Here is an 18,938-nt window from a genome sequence, read left to right as displayed (position 1 = left end):
GGGATGTTTTCAGAAGACCCAGGAAACAGAACGTGCCTGGACGCTGAGAGAAGAAGCTGTGAATTGCTGTTTCTCTCTCTTTTTCTCCAAAAATTGCATCTTCCTGCCTTTTCTGAATCTGCAGAGAAGTCTTGAGACCTTGATTAATCTACAGTGAATACCATTACAGACTGTAAACAAGAACACCCAACTGATGGCCTAGACTAAAAAGAACCTAATTGGATGGTGTACATCTGTAACAGACAATTTTATAATTTTCCTCTTTGTATTATTCTTTTTTTTTAAACCCCACTTTCCCCTGTATGTTTTTTTGTCGTGTGTATGTGTAGAGCAAGTTAAAGAAGGGGGATAGGAAGGAGAAAATAGTTAACCGGTGATATTTGCTGCCTATTTAATTATAGTTATTGTTAGAAATAAAAATTAATTGTGTTTAAATTTACAAAACTGGTGACTGTAGTTATTGGGCAGCCAAAGACTTTGGGTGTTTTTCAAACATTAATAGTGAATTTCGATTGAGTTGCATCTCTGGGATAAGTATGGGTGGAATTGACCGCACATTAGACTAGGGTGTCTTTTATGTTCAAACAAACTTCGAATTTCAACAGACAATTAACCATGTTAATGGCAAAGAAAAAGCTTGACAAATATCAGGTTTTTAAAAATAAATTTAGAGCACCCAATTATTTGTTTTCCAATTAAGGGGCAATTTAGTATGGCCAATCCACCTACCTGCAGATCTTTGGGTTGTGGGGGTGAAACCCACGTAGATCAGGGGACACTGTGCAAACTCCACACAGACAGTGACCCAGGGCCGGGATCGAACCCGGGTTCTCAACACCGTAGGCAGCTGTATTGTTACAAAAAGACAATGATGGTATAGAAAGACCTGTTGGCTATAGAATTCCTACAGTGCAGAAGAAAGAGCACCTTACTTAAGCCCATGCCTCCGCACTATCCCTGTAACCCCACCTAAACTTTTGGACATCAAGGGGCAGTTGACCATGGCCAACCCATCTAAACTGTACATCTTGGACTGTGGGAGGAAACAGGAGCACCCAGAGGAAACCCACATAGACAGTCACTAGAAGCCGGTATTGAAGCCGGGTCCCTGGAACTGTGAGGCAATAGTGTTAACCACTGTGCCACTCATATTATTTTTCCAGAAAACTAAATACTTATCACTCTTGGGGTGAAGTATCTTTACCTCAGAGATAAACAATTTTAAAAAAAATCACTTGGTGTTCTTGTCCAGTATCCTAACAAAAGTTGTGGTCTGGTTCAGTACCCTAAAACAGTGCTGAGGAGAGATGGCAGGCAACCAACCAGACAAAGAACAGAGGCCAGGCCTGAAAAAGGCAGTACCCAGCAGCAGCAGCCAGCCTGGAGTACACCTGAGCAAAAGCCAAGAGATGAGCAGTTGGGATTTGTGAAGGCCAGGCAAGCGCCAACATCATGGATTTCAGGGAGTAATGACCAGCAGGGCAACTAGACCAGAGCCTGAAGGCAGAGCTGAGGGTGAGTGAGAGAGAGGGCTGGGCGGTAATCCGACCTGTGAGGGCAAGAAAGAAGAGGCAAGGCCAGAAAGCCAGTAGCAGCAGCCAGTGAGCCGCCACTAACAGACCTGCAAGCTCAGGTCGTTAAGGAGACCAGATGCAGGCTCAACCCGACTCTCAGGGGCATAACGTAGGAGTCCCACAAAGAGTGAGAACGCCAGGCCCCAAAAAGTGTAAGTCTGCCTTGTAATAATATGTATATAGTCAAGTTAGTGAAGGGTTAATTATTACATCTCTGTGTAATTCAAACACTAGAGGGCACCACCACTTCTCTGTATTTAAATCAGACCTGAGGGATTTCTGGGTAGTTGGTGAAGGAGAAAGCTTGAGAACAGCATGAGGAAAAGATTACATTAGGCAAGAATTAACATGAGGTTAGATCATGGTACAGTTAGTGACTATTTAGATAATTGAGTACTGATATACAGATTCAATATTATTTTATTATTAACTGTAGCTCAGTAGAGTGCGCAAACTTCATTGAATTAATAGTTTTACAATAAATTAGTTTTGTTACAATCTAATGATAGGTGGATTCTTTGTCATCAACACATCACAACATTCTGGAAGAAAAGACAAAGAACACAACATATTACCACCAAGAGTAATATAACATATCTCTGGCTATGTATCTTTCACACGAACAAAAAAGGATTATTGATCAAGGAGTTCACGATTCCAATATCCCTTCTTTAGAAAAAAAAAATTTAGAGTACCCAATTCATTTTTTCAAATTAAGGGGCAATACAATTTAGCATGGCCAATTCACTGAGCCTGCACATTTTTGGGTTGTGGGGGCAAAACCCACACAAACACAGGGAGAATGTGCAAACTCCACGCGGACAGTGACCCAGAGTCGGGATTGAACCTGGGACCTTGGTGCCGTGCGACTGCAGGGCTAACCCACTGCGCCACCGTGCTGCCCTCCAATATCTCTTCTTTTGAGAGATAGACGTGTGCATGGTTGGCTAGGTTCCTGAAAAGACAAAGGTCTTTTTGAGCTGATAAAAATTAATTTTCTGAAATATACTTTTTCCCATTAACATTTTGACCCGAGAGGTGGTGATTAATCTGATATGTTGGCAACTGTATATTTTGGACTTTTCATTTAAGCTATTGTCTGTATTCCCTTCCCATGGCATCTTTAATTTTAACTGTTATAAACTGAAGAAGCGTCATTTATTAATGAACTTTTCACAGCTAGAAATAGGTTTTAAAACACGGATAGCACACAAGTCAGGATGATATTGGGAACATTCCTGACTGTCTGTTATTCCCATTTGGCTCCAGCTTGTCTTCCACTCATCAGCTTCCGGCGTCCGGTTACCATGGAAATAAGGCAGCGCGCGCTGTCTGCTGGGAGCGGGAGAAATGGCGGCCACCGGAGCGGTGAGTGACAGAGAATGACTGAGGAAGAGTGGGAGCCAGGGTGAGAGAGGATGGATGAGGGAGGGAGAATGTGGGAGGAAGAATGTGGGAGGAAGGGAGGATGAGGGAAGCTGACGGAGGGTGGAAGAATGAGGGGGACGGGTGAATGAGTCAGGCAGAGGTTCCCACATTTAGGCCTCAGAGAGGACAACCTGGTTCGTTGGTAATTGTAGTTTTGCCTTAACTGCACCCCCCTCCCCCCCGGCCCCAATTCCCTACTCCACCACCCGGGCATATGTTGGTCGTTGTTGTCACAGGAGTGAAACAGGCATGTGATGGGGTGATGTCTTTAAGCAAAATACACAAGTGTTTGTAACCGGAGGTTTGCAAATGTTATTTTCCTATGAAGGTGATGCAGCTTTAAAATGATATATGTATTATGGCAGTTGCGAGTTATAACTGGGAAGCCAAGGATTTATGCAAAATGTTTATTTGAACCCTTTTTACAGCAGTCTCAAGAGCTTAATTGGCCGGGAATTCAGCAATCTGAAGGACAGACACAACAGCAATGAAACAAAGGAAATAAGCTACCCACCTGCATTCTCTGAAATATCCCTATTACATCCCTACAAACACTGGTAAAGCTGGCAGCTACTTCCTATAATTCTAATAAATCATTAATGCAGATCCTTTGAGAATACTGTCACGGTCAATCACTTTAGTACTTCATATGTTGTCAAACCCAGAGACATTTGGTGAAGAATTGCTTGAAAGAAACATCAGTGATCTTATCCCAGGATGGTTGATGCTTCATGTTGATATTGTTTCCCTCACATGTGCAGTCAAATGGATCAAAAGATAAATAAAATTACTTCAAGTTCTACGAAGATTCCAATCAGAAAGGACTTAAGAATGAAGAAAGATGATCACTTGTTGAAGAAAGATCATCAAAGGTAAGTTTTAGAAAAAAGATGTAGGAGACAGTTCAGTCCAATGACTCATGGGGATAATAGAATTATAGAATGATTACAGCACAGCAGGACACAATTTATGTAACTGACTTGGGTGAAGGGACTGAACATATGGTTGCCAAATTTGCTGATGACCCAAAGATTGGTAGGAAAGAAAATTGTGAAGAGGACATAAGGAGGCAACAAATGGATACAGGCTAAATGAGTGGGCAGAGTTCTGCCAAATTGAGTATAATGTGGGAAAATGTGAAATTCTCCATTGTACAATCGTCAGTGAACATCCCCACTCGTTGGGCCTAGGAATTACTCTTCCCCCACCCCAGTTCTCTCAGGAAATGATGTTAAGTTGATGGTGTGTGAGAGTGCACCATATCTGTATGGCACAGGTGAGATGCATGAGTTGACTTTTTTTGTTTGGACATTTTTGTGTGATCTGTTCCCTCAATCAGTGTGCAATTTAGCTATCAGTGTTGATGTTTGAGTAGTAGGTTGGTGACTGTTTAGCATGCAACTTGAGATGGCTACTGGCCTATTCTGGTTTGCCGGTCTTTAAAATCTAGATCTCCTGTGTTATGGTCTGTGTTCTTGTGACTCCTGGTCTATCAGTTGTGTTGATGTTTGCTGAAATCTAGGGAAAAGGTCTGTCATCCAGGTCCTTAATACTGTATAAAATGTAGTGTGGTGGCTATGGATGGGGAAATGGATTCTCTGATCTCAAACTGGATTGTCTGAGGCTATTTGACTTCCCTTGGAGGATTGAGCTGGGAACAGCACCTGAACTCTGCTGTTTCTTGGCTCCTGGGATGCACTTTCACTTAGTTCTGTGGTGTTGCAGCGGAGGAATAATTTATTTGCTTTGTTTCAAACAGATATCTGAGGGTTGCCATTGGATCTTTGACGATAAACTTATTTGTCATTAATGTTCACTTGCCAATTGCTGAGCACCTTGTCTGGTTTTGAACGGGGGTACAGGGAATAGCTTTCATTAACAGGTAGAGTTCGCAGCCAAGTCTTTGATCTCATCCACACAGCCTGGAATTTTGCTGTTATCGTAGACAGCAATTTCAAAGACTTGGGAATGTTTGACTACTTTCTGGTGAATGTAATTTGCGTTATAATGAGACAAATGTATCCATTGTGTGATAGCGATTTGAGGTTTACTTGGATGTATTCTGCTAACAGAAGTACCTGAGCATCCATTCGTGTTACTGAAAGCCCAAAGTGCTATCTATTAAGGATCGAAAGAAATCCAACTTTGATTTTCCTATTGAAGGATATGGAGCGAATCAAGATTTTGTGATTCAACTCTTGTACTCTTGAGAGGGTGGCACAGTGGTTAGCACTGCTGTCTCAGTGCCAGGGACCCAGTGTCGATTCCGGTCTTTGATGACTATCTGTGTGGAGTTTGCACGTTCTACCCGTATCTGCATGGATTTCCACTGGGTGAGTGCATAGGTTTCCTCAGAACAGGATTGATAGGCTGAATGCCCTATTCCTGCTCTGATGTTTCTTTGGAAACAATAGAGAAGGTTTTCAGGCAGTTAAACGTAGATTATGATCAGAGGAAAAGGACAGTGTATAATCAATGGCACCACCAACCCCACCCCTGAATTTTGCTGTTGTATTTTTACTTGTATAGGTGTGAACCAGCAAAGGGCGATCATGACCCAGTGGTAATGTTACAGGATGAGTGGTCCAGAGGCCCAAACTAATGCCTTGGGGACACTGTTTTGAATCCCACCACAGCAGCTGGTGGAATTGAGATGCAATAAATTCAGTTAATTGATAAAAACTTTGAATTGAAGGCTTGCCTGAGTGCTGATGCCCATCATCAATTATTGTTAAAACTCATCTGGTTCACTAATGTCCTCTTCTGGCCTACATGTGGCTCCAGACCCATAGCTTTGTGGTTTCTGTTAACTGACTTCTGAAATGGCCTAGCAAGCCGCTCATTTGTACCAAATGGCTACAAGGACTGTTGTGGTTCAAGAAGGAATGGGTAACAAATATTGGTCTTGTCAGCAAAGGCCACACCCATGAAAGAATGTTTAAAAATATGTGACCTGAGGTCATTTACCCTGTTGGTAAACATTTTTGACAGAAACTTGAAGCGATTCATTGCCTGTAGGTGATTTTGGCTGAGAAATAACTAAAATGATTGGTTCGGTTTTATGTTGACTGCTATTCTTCTGGAGATTAGTTGTGAAGTTACTCATGTTTCTGTAAGATTAACACTACTCTCTCCTTTGTTCCCCCAGTGCTATGAGGGTGCACCCTCCATTGAATACCCAGCTTCCCAAAAGTATATTTCAGGGACATTCTATAAAGCACAGTGGGACTAATGTACATTGTGTCAAAAAGAGCTTGATTCCTTACCGAGTGAATTATACCTGGAACAGAGGCGGGCGATTGAAGGAACTTCGTATCAGGTAATGTTTGCAGTTAGTGAATACTGAAAGACTGCTGTTCCATCTTTGAGGTCCAATATTTTATCCAAAACATAGTTTATGCAAGCAAATTTGAAAAAAGCCAGCTATTCAAATATGACTGGAGGCATTCAAAAGACCATCTTTTTGCCTTTATGAAAATACATGGAAACCTAGTAAATAGGAGCAGGAGTAGGACATTTGACCCACCGAGCCTGCCATTCAATATGACCGTGGCTGATCCTCTATCTCAATGCCATACTCCCTGCTCACTCTCCATATCCCCTGATGTCTTTAGTGTCTACTGTCTGGAAAAATACTTCCAATCGTAATGGAGAACCTCCAGTAAACAATTTTTTAAACATTTCTTCTCTCTACACTGTCACAATTGAATTGAAGACCCATTGCAAGTCCTACTTGTCCTTTTCTGGGGCCTCGGAACTTTTGGACTCCTTATTGTTCTCTGTTTACCTTTCCTCCCGAAGCCCACAGGATTTTAACACTGATGATCTTATTTATTCTTTTCAGCTTGGCTGGTGACCCATGTTCCTATTAGCTCTTCACCTAGTTTTCTCAATTATACGAAGGGAGAGATATTCTAATTTTCCTGCTACATCCAATTGCTGACCATAGCAGCAGATTTTCTGCAAACTGTATTGAAATTGTAAATGAGTTGTGATTTTGTTACACATAGTCCAGATAAAATATTTTGCTCCAATCTTAATGTCAAGTGGATATAAATCAGCCAGGTCATGTTTAGAGCACATGCTTTGACACTCCGTTATAAAAGCATGTTTGGATCACCAGTTCACTGAATTTCCAGGAATGGGAAGAGATTCCAGGAGGTTTGAAAGGTAAATGATGGAATATTATTTCCTTTCAGTTGGTTGAATTAGTGACAAGGAGGCATGAGTACATTATCTCATGTTGCTAATGCTATCTTTGAGGGATTAGATAAACACTTGAAGAAGGGGCGTGTTTGGGAAAGCAGAGAGTTGAAAACAAAATTAGATTGGGCCTAAATGCTGGAGCTCTAGCCGAATGATCTTGTGTTATGATGTAATTTTGTTGATCTATGCAATAATCAGAATTTGAATTTTAACCATAACCAATGTACAGATTTCTGAGAAAAAATCGACTGTATCCTACACAAAGCTCTATCATTTACAAACTGGACACGATTGCACTGGCTGAAATGCATTAGCCTAAAGAGCCTCTCTCTCTAAATTCTGATTGCGCAGGACTTTAATAAAAGGGCCAACTATCTGGTTACACAGATTTTCTGACACATATATTGAAGAATAGGGAATCAGTTCCTACATTTCATAGATCCATGTTAAAATATGACCGAAAGTCCCTGTGATTTGCTTTGTTGTATAACATCCATTCTATGCAATAAGTTTCAAGTATAAAACATAGTTGTTATTGCGCTGGGAGTTCAAGGTTTCAAGAAGCACTGACTTGTTCAAATTCTAAAATTTTGCCATCAAATTTCAAATGTTGTGCATCAATCTTGCTCAATACGGCAGAGCTAGAATTTTAGACCTAAGTGCAGACCACCCTGAATGATCAAGTATCAGGTTATAAATTTCCATGCTATGCAATGTAATTAGGTGGAAAAGTCCCAACTTTGTATATGTGTGTCGTGGCACATAGTTAATGGGGTGTACTCACACTGGCTGTAAACATCTGATGGATCTTAAGAACATGGTAGGAACCATATGGCCGGTCACGTCTGTTCTGCCACACAGCCTTAAATATATTCAATGATAGGGAAGAGAATTCAGAATCCTTTGAATGAAGACATTTTACCTAATTTCAGTCCTACATCAAACTCCATCTCTTGAGACTGTGTTCCTGCGTTTTCAATTCCCCAGCCAGTTAAAACTCCCTCCGTGTCTTCCCATCAAACCATTTCAGAATCTTGTATGTTTCAATGAAATCACCTCCCATTTTTCTAAGCTTCAGAGACTAGAAGCCCAATTTACTCAGTCTCTCATCATAGGACAACCCTTTCACCCCATTATTCCATGAAACCAATCTCGTTGATCTTTGTTGTGCTGCCTCCAATGCAAGCTTACCATTCCTTAAATATGGAGACCAAATTTGCACCTACTGTTCCAGATATGGTCTGTTAACATCATCCCACTGATGTTACCTGTGAGTGTGTCTCAAAAACTGAAGGATAACTTGAAACAATGTTTCTTAGTGGTATATATTTGTTTGGAACAATGTACACCCAATGAGGAGCCAGTCCAGTCGTTGTGTGAACAATTTATAGAGAATATTTATTGAAGTAAAAGAAAAAACACACAGCAAAAGTCTAATATACTTTATGACACTTAAATATATGAATAACTAAACACACCGTTTTAGCTTAAGCTACCTCTTGTTCCCGAAATATACCCATGTTCCCTGAACTCACTGAGACACCATTTTCCCAAACAACATCCAATTTTAATGACCCTTATAGGTCAAATCCAGTTAATAGTTACCCCACAATACCACTTGGTGACCTAATCTGGGAAAACATCTCTTCCTGGTTTAGCAAAGGCACAAACCTGTGTTTTTCAGGGGAGAATATCTGCAATCTGCCGTGGTTCTAAACATTGGGTGGAGACCTAGCCTGCTTACTAATGTGGATGCCAGCAGTTACACTGTTCAGTCTCTTTGATTTTTCACCCTATGGATTCAACCTTCTACATCTCTTGCCTTTCGAACTTATCATTTGTATAGCCCCACTGATTTCTGGTAAATAATGTTTCTGATATGGCCATTAGCACCACCATGTCTCTAGATGCCTGCTAATCTTGTTACTATGCAAATCACATCTCATTATTCCTCTGGACGTCTGCTCGTCTTGTTAATTGTCTGTTATTTGCCATGATCGTAATGAATGGCGGGAGCAGGCACGAAGGGCCAAATGGCCTCCCCCTGCTTCTATTTTCTATGTATGTTTGTATGTCTGTATTTTGTTTTTATCTCCAATTCACTGTGGCCATTTCCCGACTTCCTAACAGGCCTTACCAAAGCCATATGCAATTGTAGCAAGACTTATTTATTCCAGTACTCTAATCCCCTTGCAGTAAAAGCCAACATGCCATTTGCCTTCTTCTTTTAAATTTAGAGTATCAACTTCTTTTTTTTCAATTAATAGGCAATTTAACGTGGCCAATTCACCCATCCTGCACATCCTTTTGGGTTGTGGGGTGAGACCCATGCAGACACGGGGAGAATGTGTAAATTCCACACTGGCCCGGGGCCAGGCCTGAACCCCGGACCTCGGTGCCGTGAGGCAGCAGTGCTAACCACTGCGCCAACGTGCTGCCCTCCATTTGCCTTCCTAATTGCTTGCTGTACCTGTATGCTGACCGTGCCCCTTGTGCGAACACACCCAAATCTCCCAGAACACCAATGTTTCACGCCTATGAAAAATATTCTAGTTTTAGGATTAAAGTGAAAACCCACACATTCCCCACATAATACTCCGTTTTGGTGCCTACTCATTTAACCTGTCTCTATCTCTTTGCAGCCTTTCTCTGCGCTCCTTACATCTTATATTTCCACTTAAATTTCTATCATCAGCAAGTTAAGTGTCCAGTAGACTGTGATGAGCTTGTCTCAAACAGATTGAGCTTTGTTGTCTTTAAAGAATGGTACAATAGAAATGTGCCAAGGGATTTGAATTTCACTTCCTCCCTGGCCTAAGATGGGGAATTGGAAGACATTGCAGTGCTTTCATTAAGGGTGAAACCTCATAAATTGGTATCCCAGCATCATGTACAGATATTTAGCTAATGCTTCACGTTATTTCAAGTTGGGTCAACCAAGATCTATATTTTGTCCAAATATTTTTACTTGAAGAATTTAACGTTCCTGAGCTTTTAAGGAAACTGCATCGATTGGTAACACTGTCTCATTAATCCAGGCACTTTGCAAGGAAGTTTCTGCATTTGTGGATATGGAAGACATTTGGGAGAATCCTTCCATCCAAAGCTAGGTGAGGTACCATTTAGTTTTCTTCCATGGTTTTTGAAGATGGGTGCAGAATGTTAGTTTGCATGCAGAGACCCTCATTCTGAATTGATGCTGTGTTAGAAACTGTATCTTATTGAGTGACCTGGCAGAGTTTCTCAGGTTAGAAAAAATAAAGTTTGCCTTGAGGGGTTCTGTGGAGGGGTTTGCCGGAGGTGTTAGTAATCAGTTTTGGAACTGTTGCTGGAGCCACTCCCTCGTCCAGGGTTACTGGACCCTGTTGTCATTTGTCAGCTACTGCCTGAGCTGAAATCAACAACTCAACATAGATCACAGGTCAAATCCCGGATTACCCAGCGTGGCTTAGTTACATCTGAGCAACCATCTGAGCCACTGGAAAATTCATGACTTTTTGAAGTATTTTTCTCCCTTCCATATCCATTAAGGCAAATGAGCTGCTTCCAGGCTAACATTCTACTGCTGTGAAACTTGGTGCAGGCAAGAGTTGTGATGACTGCATCAATGTCCCATTCCACCCTTGACTCCACTTTATACCAGTGGCTGAATGGTTCACCTCGTTACACATGTGGGGCTTGAGCCAATGTTGCACCAACCAGTGTTTTTAAATTAAATTTGTTTTTAAAGATCAGGCCAGATGAAATGCTGAATTTGAAATTCATTGTGTAGCTGGATGTTAGTACGGTGTCACAACATTTAGACTGGGGTTTAGTAATGTTGTAGCCAGCCTCGCTTGTGTCCTCTCTGCAAATCCAGAATTGGCTTTGCATTGGTGTTAATCAGGTGTTCACGAATTTGCTGGTTGGATGAGGTACAGGCTCAGTATTATCACTAGAAGAGCAGATAAAGTTAATTTGCTTCCATGGTGATTTTTGGCCATGGAATTGTGTGGCTATTGAGACAACAAGAAACTGAAAATAATGAAAAATAAGTCAACACAGATTTGATGCATTTTAATTGGAGAGTTAAGGAAGTCACGTAATTTTTGAAAAATAAGAGTGTGATTAGAGTGAAGGAGCAAAGAGATCTATATGCGTACATTCACCAGTCATTAGAAGGAGCAATGCAAATTAACAATTACAATAAAGATACAAATAAAAGACTGGGGCAGCATATGGCGCGGTGGTTAGGACCCGGGTTCAAATCCCGGCCCTGAGTCACTGTCCGTGTGGAGTTTGCACATTCTCCCCATGTCTGCGTGGGTTTCACCCCCACAACCCAAAGATGTGCAGGTTAGGTGGATTGGTCACGCTAAATTGCCCTTTAATTGGAAAAAAAAATAATGGTGTACTCTAAATTTAGAAAATAAAATAAAAGATGGGTTTGCTTCCAGGGCAAAGCAATTGTGAAAAGCATTAAGAAGGCAAATGGTATGTCAATGTTGTTTTGTAAGGGAATTGACATATAAGAGTCAGGATAAGAGTTACTCTTTTACAGGGCTTTAATAAAGCCACTTAACTCTTAATAAACTTTTTTGGAATGAAACTTCCACCAGCCATTAAAAGATACTACCTTTTCAAACTGCCTGTATTTCCCTTTGCCAGATCCCACTACTGTCATGCATTGGTGAGCAAAGCATTTGATGAATGGAAGGAACAATGGTGGAGTGTGCGGATAGAATGGAAACTGATGGTCAGAGCGGACTGCCACTACAGGTAGCTGTTTTTTATTCTCTTCCTCCACCCTGGTTAGGACATGGTCTCTCAAGTGCTAAATGTTCCTTAAACACCTCCCCCCAAATAGCAGAAAAATATCAATGATATTGCCAGTCCTGTCTTTCTGTCCATGGCACAGAGTGACATTGCTTTAAAATTTTTTAAAAATATATAAATTTAGAGTACCTAATTCATTTTGTTTCCAATTAAGGGGTAATTTAGCGTGGCCAATCCACCTAGACTGCATATCTTTGAGTTGTGGGGGCGAAACCCACGCAAACATGGGGAGAATGTGCAAACTCCACACGGACAGTGACCCAGAGCTGGGATCGAACCTGGGAACTCGGTGCCGTGAGGCAACAGGGCTAACCCACTGCGCCACTGTGCTGCCCAGATTGACATTGCTGCCTCACAGCGCCAGGACCATATTCTGTATACTGTCTGTATGGAGTTTGCAAGTTCTCCCCTTGTTTGCATGGGTTTCCTCTGGATGCTCTGGTTTCCTCCCACAGTCAAAAGATGTGCAGGTTGGGTAGCTTGGCTATACTAAATTGCCCCTTACTGTCCAAAGATGTGTAGGTTAGGTGGGGTTATGTGGATGGAGCGGGGGTGTGGGCCTAGGTCGGTGTGCTTTCAGAGGGTCAATGAAGAATCGATAAGCCAAATTGGAGTCTCCTGTAATGTAGGAACTCTATGAAATCACATGTTTATGCACTCCCAGGGCTGCAGGGTGTCTGTGTGGGTCTGACCCCCACAACCCAAAGATGTGCCTAGCAGGTGAATTGGCCATGGTAAATTGCCCCTTAATTGGAAAGAAAAGAAGTGGGTACTCTAAATTTATTTTAAAAAATACAAAAAAAAACCCCAAAAAGTGTATGCACTCTCAGAGGAATTTCTGTATAGTGAACAAGAATCTTGGCTAATGAGGAGAGTCGCAGAGCCTGAGATCATCTGACTTGATGTACCTGATTCTTTAAGTAATATCATTTTCCTCATGTATTTTGTGTAGTATACTGTACATTATTTTAAAAGTTAGGTTTATTACCGCTGGACTTCCGATGGCGATCGCGAACCGAGCGGCCGCAGCAAAGACGCTCCCGCACAGCCACAAAATCACGGCTTTTTTGGGGGGGTTTTCACGGGGAATTTTAAAAAAAAATTCCTTGGGCCCCGCGAATTCGGCCCTGCCCAGGCACCAAAGCTCCGATCCACGGAGCTGGAGAGGGAGAGGAAAAAAAAGGAGAGACTGGTCCCGGTGAGCTGCACGTGGAGGAGGAGTGGTGATCGCTCAGAAATGGCCTGAAAGTCGGAGCACGGAGAGGATCACAAGGACAAAATAAGAATTTTTAAATTCAACCTTCCTTGTTCCTCTCCTGCAAATTAAAAAAAAAAAAGAAAAACTTTTTTAAAGGGGGAAAAAAAACTCCCCCCCCCCCCCCCCCCCCCCAAAAAGAAAATCCCTTTTTATTAAAAAAAAAATTGTTTTTAAAAGGAAGACACAGACCGAGATATGCCTCCAAATAATAAATTGAGGGGACGGCGAGATGTAAGAAGGAACAGCAGTGAAGGGTAAAAGCAGCAGCTGCGGCCATGCAGCCAGACGACCCCACGGGGCGAGGCGGAGGTTCAGGCGAATCAGGAAGCGGAAAAGCTGGCGAGCTGAGCAGGAACAGGACGCGGCGACCATCCCCCCCCCCCCCCCCCCCCCCCCCCCGCACGGGGAGGAATGAAGAAGCGTGCACTGAGGTCGGAGCTCCACACAATGATGAAGGCGATGCTGGCGGAGACAACAGAAAAAATGCAGCGAACCATCAATGGCCTGGAAAGGAAGGTGGAGGTGCAGGAGAAAACTGTTCAGGAGTTGGAGAGGGCTGCCTCGGACCAGAGCGACAGGATGCTAACTCAGGAAACCGAGGTGAAAAGGCTGGTAATGACCCAGGGGAGCCTAAGAGGGAAAGTGGAGGACCAGGAAAATAGGTCCAGACAGCAGAATGTTAAAATAGTGGGTCTGCCAGAGGCGATGGAGGGCAGAAATCCAACAGGCTACGTCACCCAAATGTTGGGCAAGCTAGTGGGAAGGGAGAAGTTTCCAACCCCCCCCCAGAAATCGACAGGGCGCACAGGTCGCTCCGACCCAGGCCCAAAGCCGGGGAGCAGCCCAGAGCGATTATTGTGAAGCTGCACAGGTTCCAAGACAGGGAAAAAATCCTAAAGTGGGCCTGGCAGACGAAAGCAAGCATGTGGGAAGGGAAGACCATAAGGGTGTACCAGGACATTGGGGCAGACCTGGCCAAGAGAAGGGCTGAATCCAACAGGGCCAAATCAGCACTCTACAAAAGTAATGTTAAATTTGGGATGTTATTCCCGACCAAACTCTGGGTAACATTTGAGGGGAAGGAGCTGTTTTTTAACACCCCAGCGGCAGCAGAGGAGTTCGTTAGAGGAAGCAAACTGGGGGAGGGACAGCCACAACGGCCATCATGAAAGCGACGGGGATGGAAAAGAAAGGAAGAATCGGAACAAAGAGCAGCAGGCAGACCGCAAACAGAGACAATACGATCACGGACTGTACACACGTGTTTGGTGCACTGTGCGGGACTGTGCTGACTCGTTCCCGGGCTCGTTCCACCTCTCAATGCAATGGGGGGGAGCGAAGCAAGGTGAATGAGGGTGAAAAAGGCGGACAGGAGGGCGAGACAAGGGCTAGCAAAAGGAAGGTAAAACAGGACCAGAACAGGGCAAGTGCTGGGAGGGGGGGCCACCGTGCTAGCGAGGAGGGCTAACACGGGAGAGCAGGAAGAAAGGAGGGCTGCGGCACGCTTCTCAGGGGAGAGGGAGCGCCTGGCGCAAAGAGAGGGGGGCAGGGCTGAAGGGGGGGGAAGAACACAGGGGGGGGACAAAGGAACAGGGACTGGGGGGGGGGAGATGAGTCTGGGGGAGAGCGCAGAACAAAAGAGAAGCAAAGGGAAGGGTGAGGTAGATAATCAACACGAACACAGGCCTCGGCAGGCATGGAGCAGGGCGAGGAACCAAGATGGTGCCACAAACAGCCACTCAGGAGGGCTTCAGGATGAAGGGAGACCCTGGAGTGCAGGGGCGCAGCCACGTGGCGTACACCCAGCTGGCGGCCATGGTGGGTGCCTGCTGGACAAAAGGAAACCCTGGGGCCCGACCTCATGGTCGAGCGGTGACCGCGGCCATTTTGTACGGCCCCCTAACAAAGGGAAACCCCGGAGGGCAGGGACACATCCACCAGGTAAGTATGGGTGGCCCCGCAGGACTGGGGGGGTCAGAAGAACCCCACCAGGATTGCTACCTGGAACGTAAGGGGACTCAACGGCCCGGTCATAAGATCCAGAGTCTTCACCCACCTAAGAAGCCTGAAAGCAGACATAATCTACCTACAAGAGACGCACCTGAGGGAGAAGGACCGACGGCTGGTAAGGAAGGCCTGGGTGGGACAGACATACCACTCAAGCTACGGGACGAGGGTTAGGGGAGTAGCAATATTAATTAGTAAGAGGACGACTTCCGGGTGCGGCTATGCAGAGCTAGGTCGCATATTCGGCAGCTCCCGCTTGGAACGGACTTTTGGGCTCTTTTACAGGGCCCCCACGGCATTTGTTTGACATTTCCCAGTGTGGGAAGAAGACTGCAGCATTCCCCTGACAGTGTCCCCCAGGAATGTTATGTCTTTTGGCTACCAGACCCGGCAGAAACAGTAAAAGATTTGGCTTGAGCTGCAGCAATAGACAAAGGCCTCTTCCAGCATGCAGGCGGGGGAAGGGCAAGCTTAAAGCTGCAATCTGACTTGACTCTAAAGGTGAATTCTAGCAGCAGAGGGAACAACTGTGAAAAGATCTACCAAGGCCATTGAAGAAGCAGGGACGAGGCTTCCGGTGGAGGCCATGGAGGAGTAGGTCGCGCATTCGGCAGCTCCCGTCTGGAACTGACTCTCAGACCTTTTTCAGAGTTTCCATAGACTTTTTGGGGCAGACAGGTGAAGCGAACACTGCCAAAAGGATTCCCTCTCGACTTCCGGTTACGGCTATGCGGAGCTAAACCGCACGATTCGGCAGCTCCCGCTACCACGGACTTTCGGGCTCGTTAGAGGAGCCCCAACGGAACTTTAATTTGACGCAGCCCGTGGGGAAGGGAAGAGAGAGGCCCCCCTCCAACTTCTATGAAACGGACCAGAAGTGTAACGGCCAAAGGAGCGGCACTGGAGCAACGGGAGAAGCGAGGGAAAGAAAACAAAATGGCGGCGGCCAGGGACAAAGGGGAGCTGCAGGAGTTCATCAAGCGCTGCTTCGAGGAGCAGCGCGAGGAAATGCGCAAGGAGATGTTGGCGCCTATGCTTTCGGCAATTGAAGGACTCGGGATCCCCCAGAAGGCCCACGAAGCTAAGATCCAGGAGGTACAGAAAAGAGTCAGTCAGAACGAGGACGAGCTCGTGGGCCTGGCGGTGAGAGTGGAGCAGAACGAGGCGCTACACAAGAGGTGGGCGGGAAGACTCGAAGACCTGGAGAACAGGTCGAGGAGAAAGAATCTGCGAATCCTGGGTCTCCCTGAGGGAGTGGAGGGGGCTGATGCCGGGGCATACGTGAGCACGATGCTCGAGGCGATGATGGGCACGAAGGCCCCTTCGAGGCCGCTGGAGTTGGACGGGGCACATCGGGTGCTGGCGAAGAAGCCCCAGGCAAATGAGCCGCCAAGGGCGATGGTGGTGAGGTTCCACCGGTTCACGGACAGAGAGCGGGTCCTGAGATGGGCCAAGAAGGAGCGGAGCAATAAGTGGGACAATGCAGAGATCCGAATATACCCGGACTGGAGCACGGAGGTTGCAAAGCGGAGAGCAGGTTTCAACCGGGCCAAAGCGGCGTTGTACCGGAAAGAAGTGAAATTCGGAATGCTGCAGCCAGCGCGACTGTGGGTCACATACAAGGGCCAACACTATTACTTTGAAACGCCTGAAGAGGCGTGGACATTTATACAAGCCGAAAAGTTGGACTCTAACTGAGGGTTTGTGAGGGTGGGGGGGGGGGATGTTTTGGGGTTTGATGTGTGATGGTTGCTGTATATAGGGGGTCAATCACGCGCAGGAAATGTTACATGGGCTGGGGGAGAGAGACAAGGCCGACAGGAGCTGCACCAGAGGGGGCAGAGCGGACTTTGGAAAGGCGGGAAGGGGAACAAAGGAATGCATATGGATTTGGAGACTCCCACGCGGGGAGGTCAATGGGACGGCGGGGGAAGCCGGGGTCAGCAGGCGTCAGCTGACCTACGGGAGTGACATGGGGGGGGAGCAAAAAAGCTAGACAGGTGTCTAGCGGGGGGGGGGGGGGGGGGGAAGGGTTGCTGCTGCACTGGCCGAAAGGGAATGGGACACCGAAGAGGTGGTCGGGACGGGGGTCCCCCCTCTGGGGGACTGGAGGGTGAGGGAGGCGTGGACACGGGACTGGCCCAGAAAAGGAGATGGCTAGTCGGCGGGGCGTGGTGGGGGTGAGAGCCCCTCCAATCCTGCTGATAACGTGGAATGTGAGGGGCCTGAATGGGCCGGTGAAGAGGGCTCGAGTGTTCGCACACTCAAAGGGACTGAAGGCGGACGTGGCCATGCTCCAAGAGACACATCTGAAGGTGGCGGACCAGGTCAGGTTAAGAAAGGGATGGGTAGGACAGGTATTCCATTCGGGACTGGATGCGAAGAATAGAGGGGTGGCAATATTGGTGGGAAAGCGGGTGTCATTTGAGGCCGAGACTATTGCAGCGGACAATGGAGGGCGATATGTAATGGTTAGCGGTAGGCTGCAAGGGACATGGGTGGTGTTGGTAAAAGTATACGCCCCGAACTGGGATGATGCAGGATTCATGAAGCGCATGTTGGGGCGCATTCCGGACCTGGAGATAGGAGGCCTGATAATAGGAGGGGACTTCAATACAGTGTTGGATCCAGCACTGGACCGCTCCAAATCAAGGACTGGAAAGAGGCCGGTGGCGGCGAGGTACTTAGGGGGTTTATGGATCAGATGGGGGGAGTGGACCCATGGCGGTTTGAAAGGCCGCAGGCCAGGGAATTTTCTTTCTTCTCCCATGTACACAAAGCCTACTCCTGGATAGATTTCTTTGTTCTGGGTAGGGCGCTCATCCCGAGGGTGGAGGGGACGGAGTATTCGGCTATAGCCGTTTCGGACCATGCCCCGCACTGGGTGGAACTGGAGCTGGGAGAGGAGAGGGACCAACGCCCGTTGTGACGGCTGGATGTGGGACTTCTGGCGGACGAGGTGGTGTGTGGGAAGGTGAGGGGGTGTATCGAAAGGTACTTGGAGGCCAACGACAACGGGGAGGTGTGGGTGGGGGTGGTATGGGAGGTGATCAGGGGAGAGCTAATTTCCATTAGGGCTCATAGGGAGAAGACAGAGGGTATGGAAAGGGAGAGGTTAGTGGGGGAGATTTTGAGAGCGGACAGGAGATACGCAGAGGCTCCGGAGGAAAGATTACTTGGGGAAAGACGACGGCTCCAGACGGAGTTTGACCTGTTGACCACAGGGAAGGCGGAGGCACAGTGGAGGAAAGCGCAGGGGGCGACCTACGAGTATGGGGAAAAGGCTAGTCGGATGCTGGCACACCAGCTCCGTAAGAGGATGGCAGCGAGGGAAATAGGGGGAGTCAAAGATGGAAGGGGAGCCACGGTTCGGAGTGCGACGAAAATAAACGAGGTATTCAAGGCCTTTTATGAAGAGCTGTACAGATCCCAGCCCCCAGCGGGGGAAGAGGGGATGAGACGATTCCTAGATCAGCTGAGATTCCCGAGGGTGGAGGAGCAAGAGGTGGCTGGTTTGGGGGCACCAATTGGGTTGGAGGAGCTGAGCAAGGGTTTGGGGAGCATGCAGGCGGGGAAGGCGGGGAAGACCAGACTGATTCCCGGTGGAGTTCTACAGGAAGTACGCAGACCTGTTGGCCCCGCTACTGGTG

General features: G+C 46.2%; 1 protein-coding gene across 5 annotated transcripts in view; it reads left to right on the top strand.

The window, feature by feature from the left end:
* Positions 1-2,897: 2,897 nt before the first annotated feature.
* sfi1 (SFI1 centrin binding protein) overlaps positions 2,898-18,938 on the top strand; it is a 290,590-nt gene continuing 274,549 nt past the window's right edge. For 2 of the 5 annotated variants that reach the window (XM_072498737.1, XM_072498720.1), the window contains exons 1-5: positions 2,898-2,942; positions 3,431-3,874; positions 6,151-6,321; positions 10,247-10,318; positions 11,856-11,966. In XM_072498737.1, coding sequence (XP_072354838.1) covers positions 3,756-3,874; positions 6,151-6,321; positions 10,247-10,318; positions 11,856-11,966 — 473 coding nt within the window. In that variant the 5' untranslated portion in view covers positions 2,898-2,942; positions 3,431-3,755. The remainder of the gene's footprint in view (positions 2,943-3,430; positions 3,875-6,150; positions 6,322-10,246; positions 10,319-11,855; positions 11,967-18,938) is intronic. The other 3 variants (XM_072498747.1, XM_072498754.1, XM_072498727.1) reach the window with 3 other exon arrangements.

This window comes from Scyliorhinus torazame, chromosome 1 (assembly GCF_047496885.1).
Source record: "Scyliorhinus torazame isolate Kashiwa2021f chromosome 1, sScyTor2.1, whole genome shotgun sequence".
Classification (NCBI taxonomy): Eukaryota; Metazoa; Chordata; class Chondrichthyes; order Carcharhiniformes; family Scyliorhinidae; genus Scyliorhinus; species Scyliorhinus torazame.
Note: the sequence above shows the minus strand (reverse complement) of the source record. Positions and strands in the feature narration are given on the sequence as shown.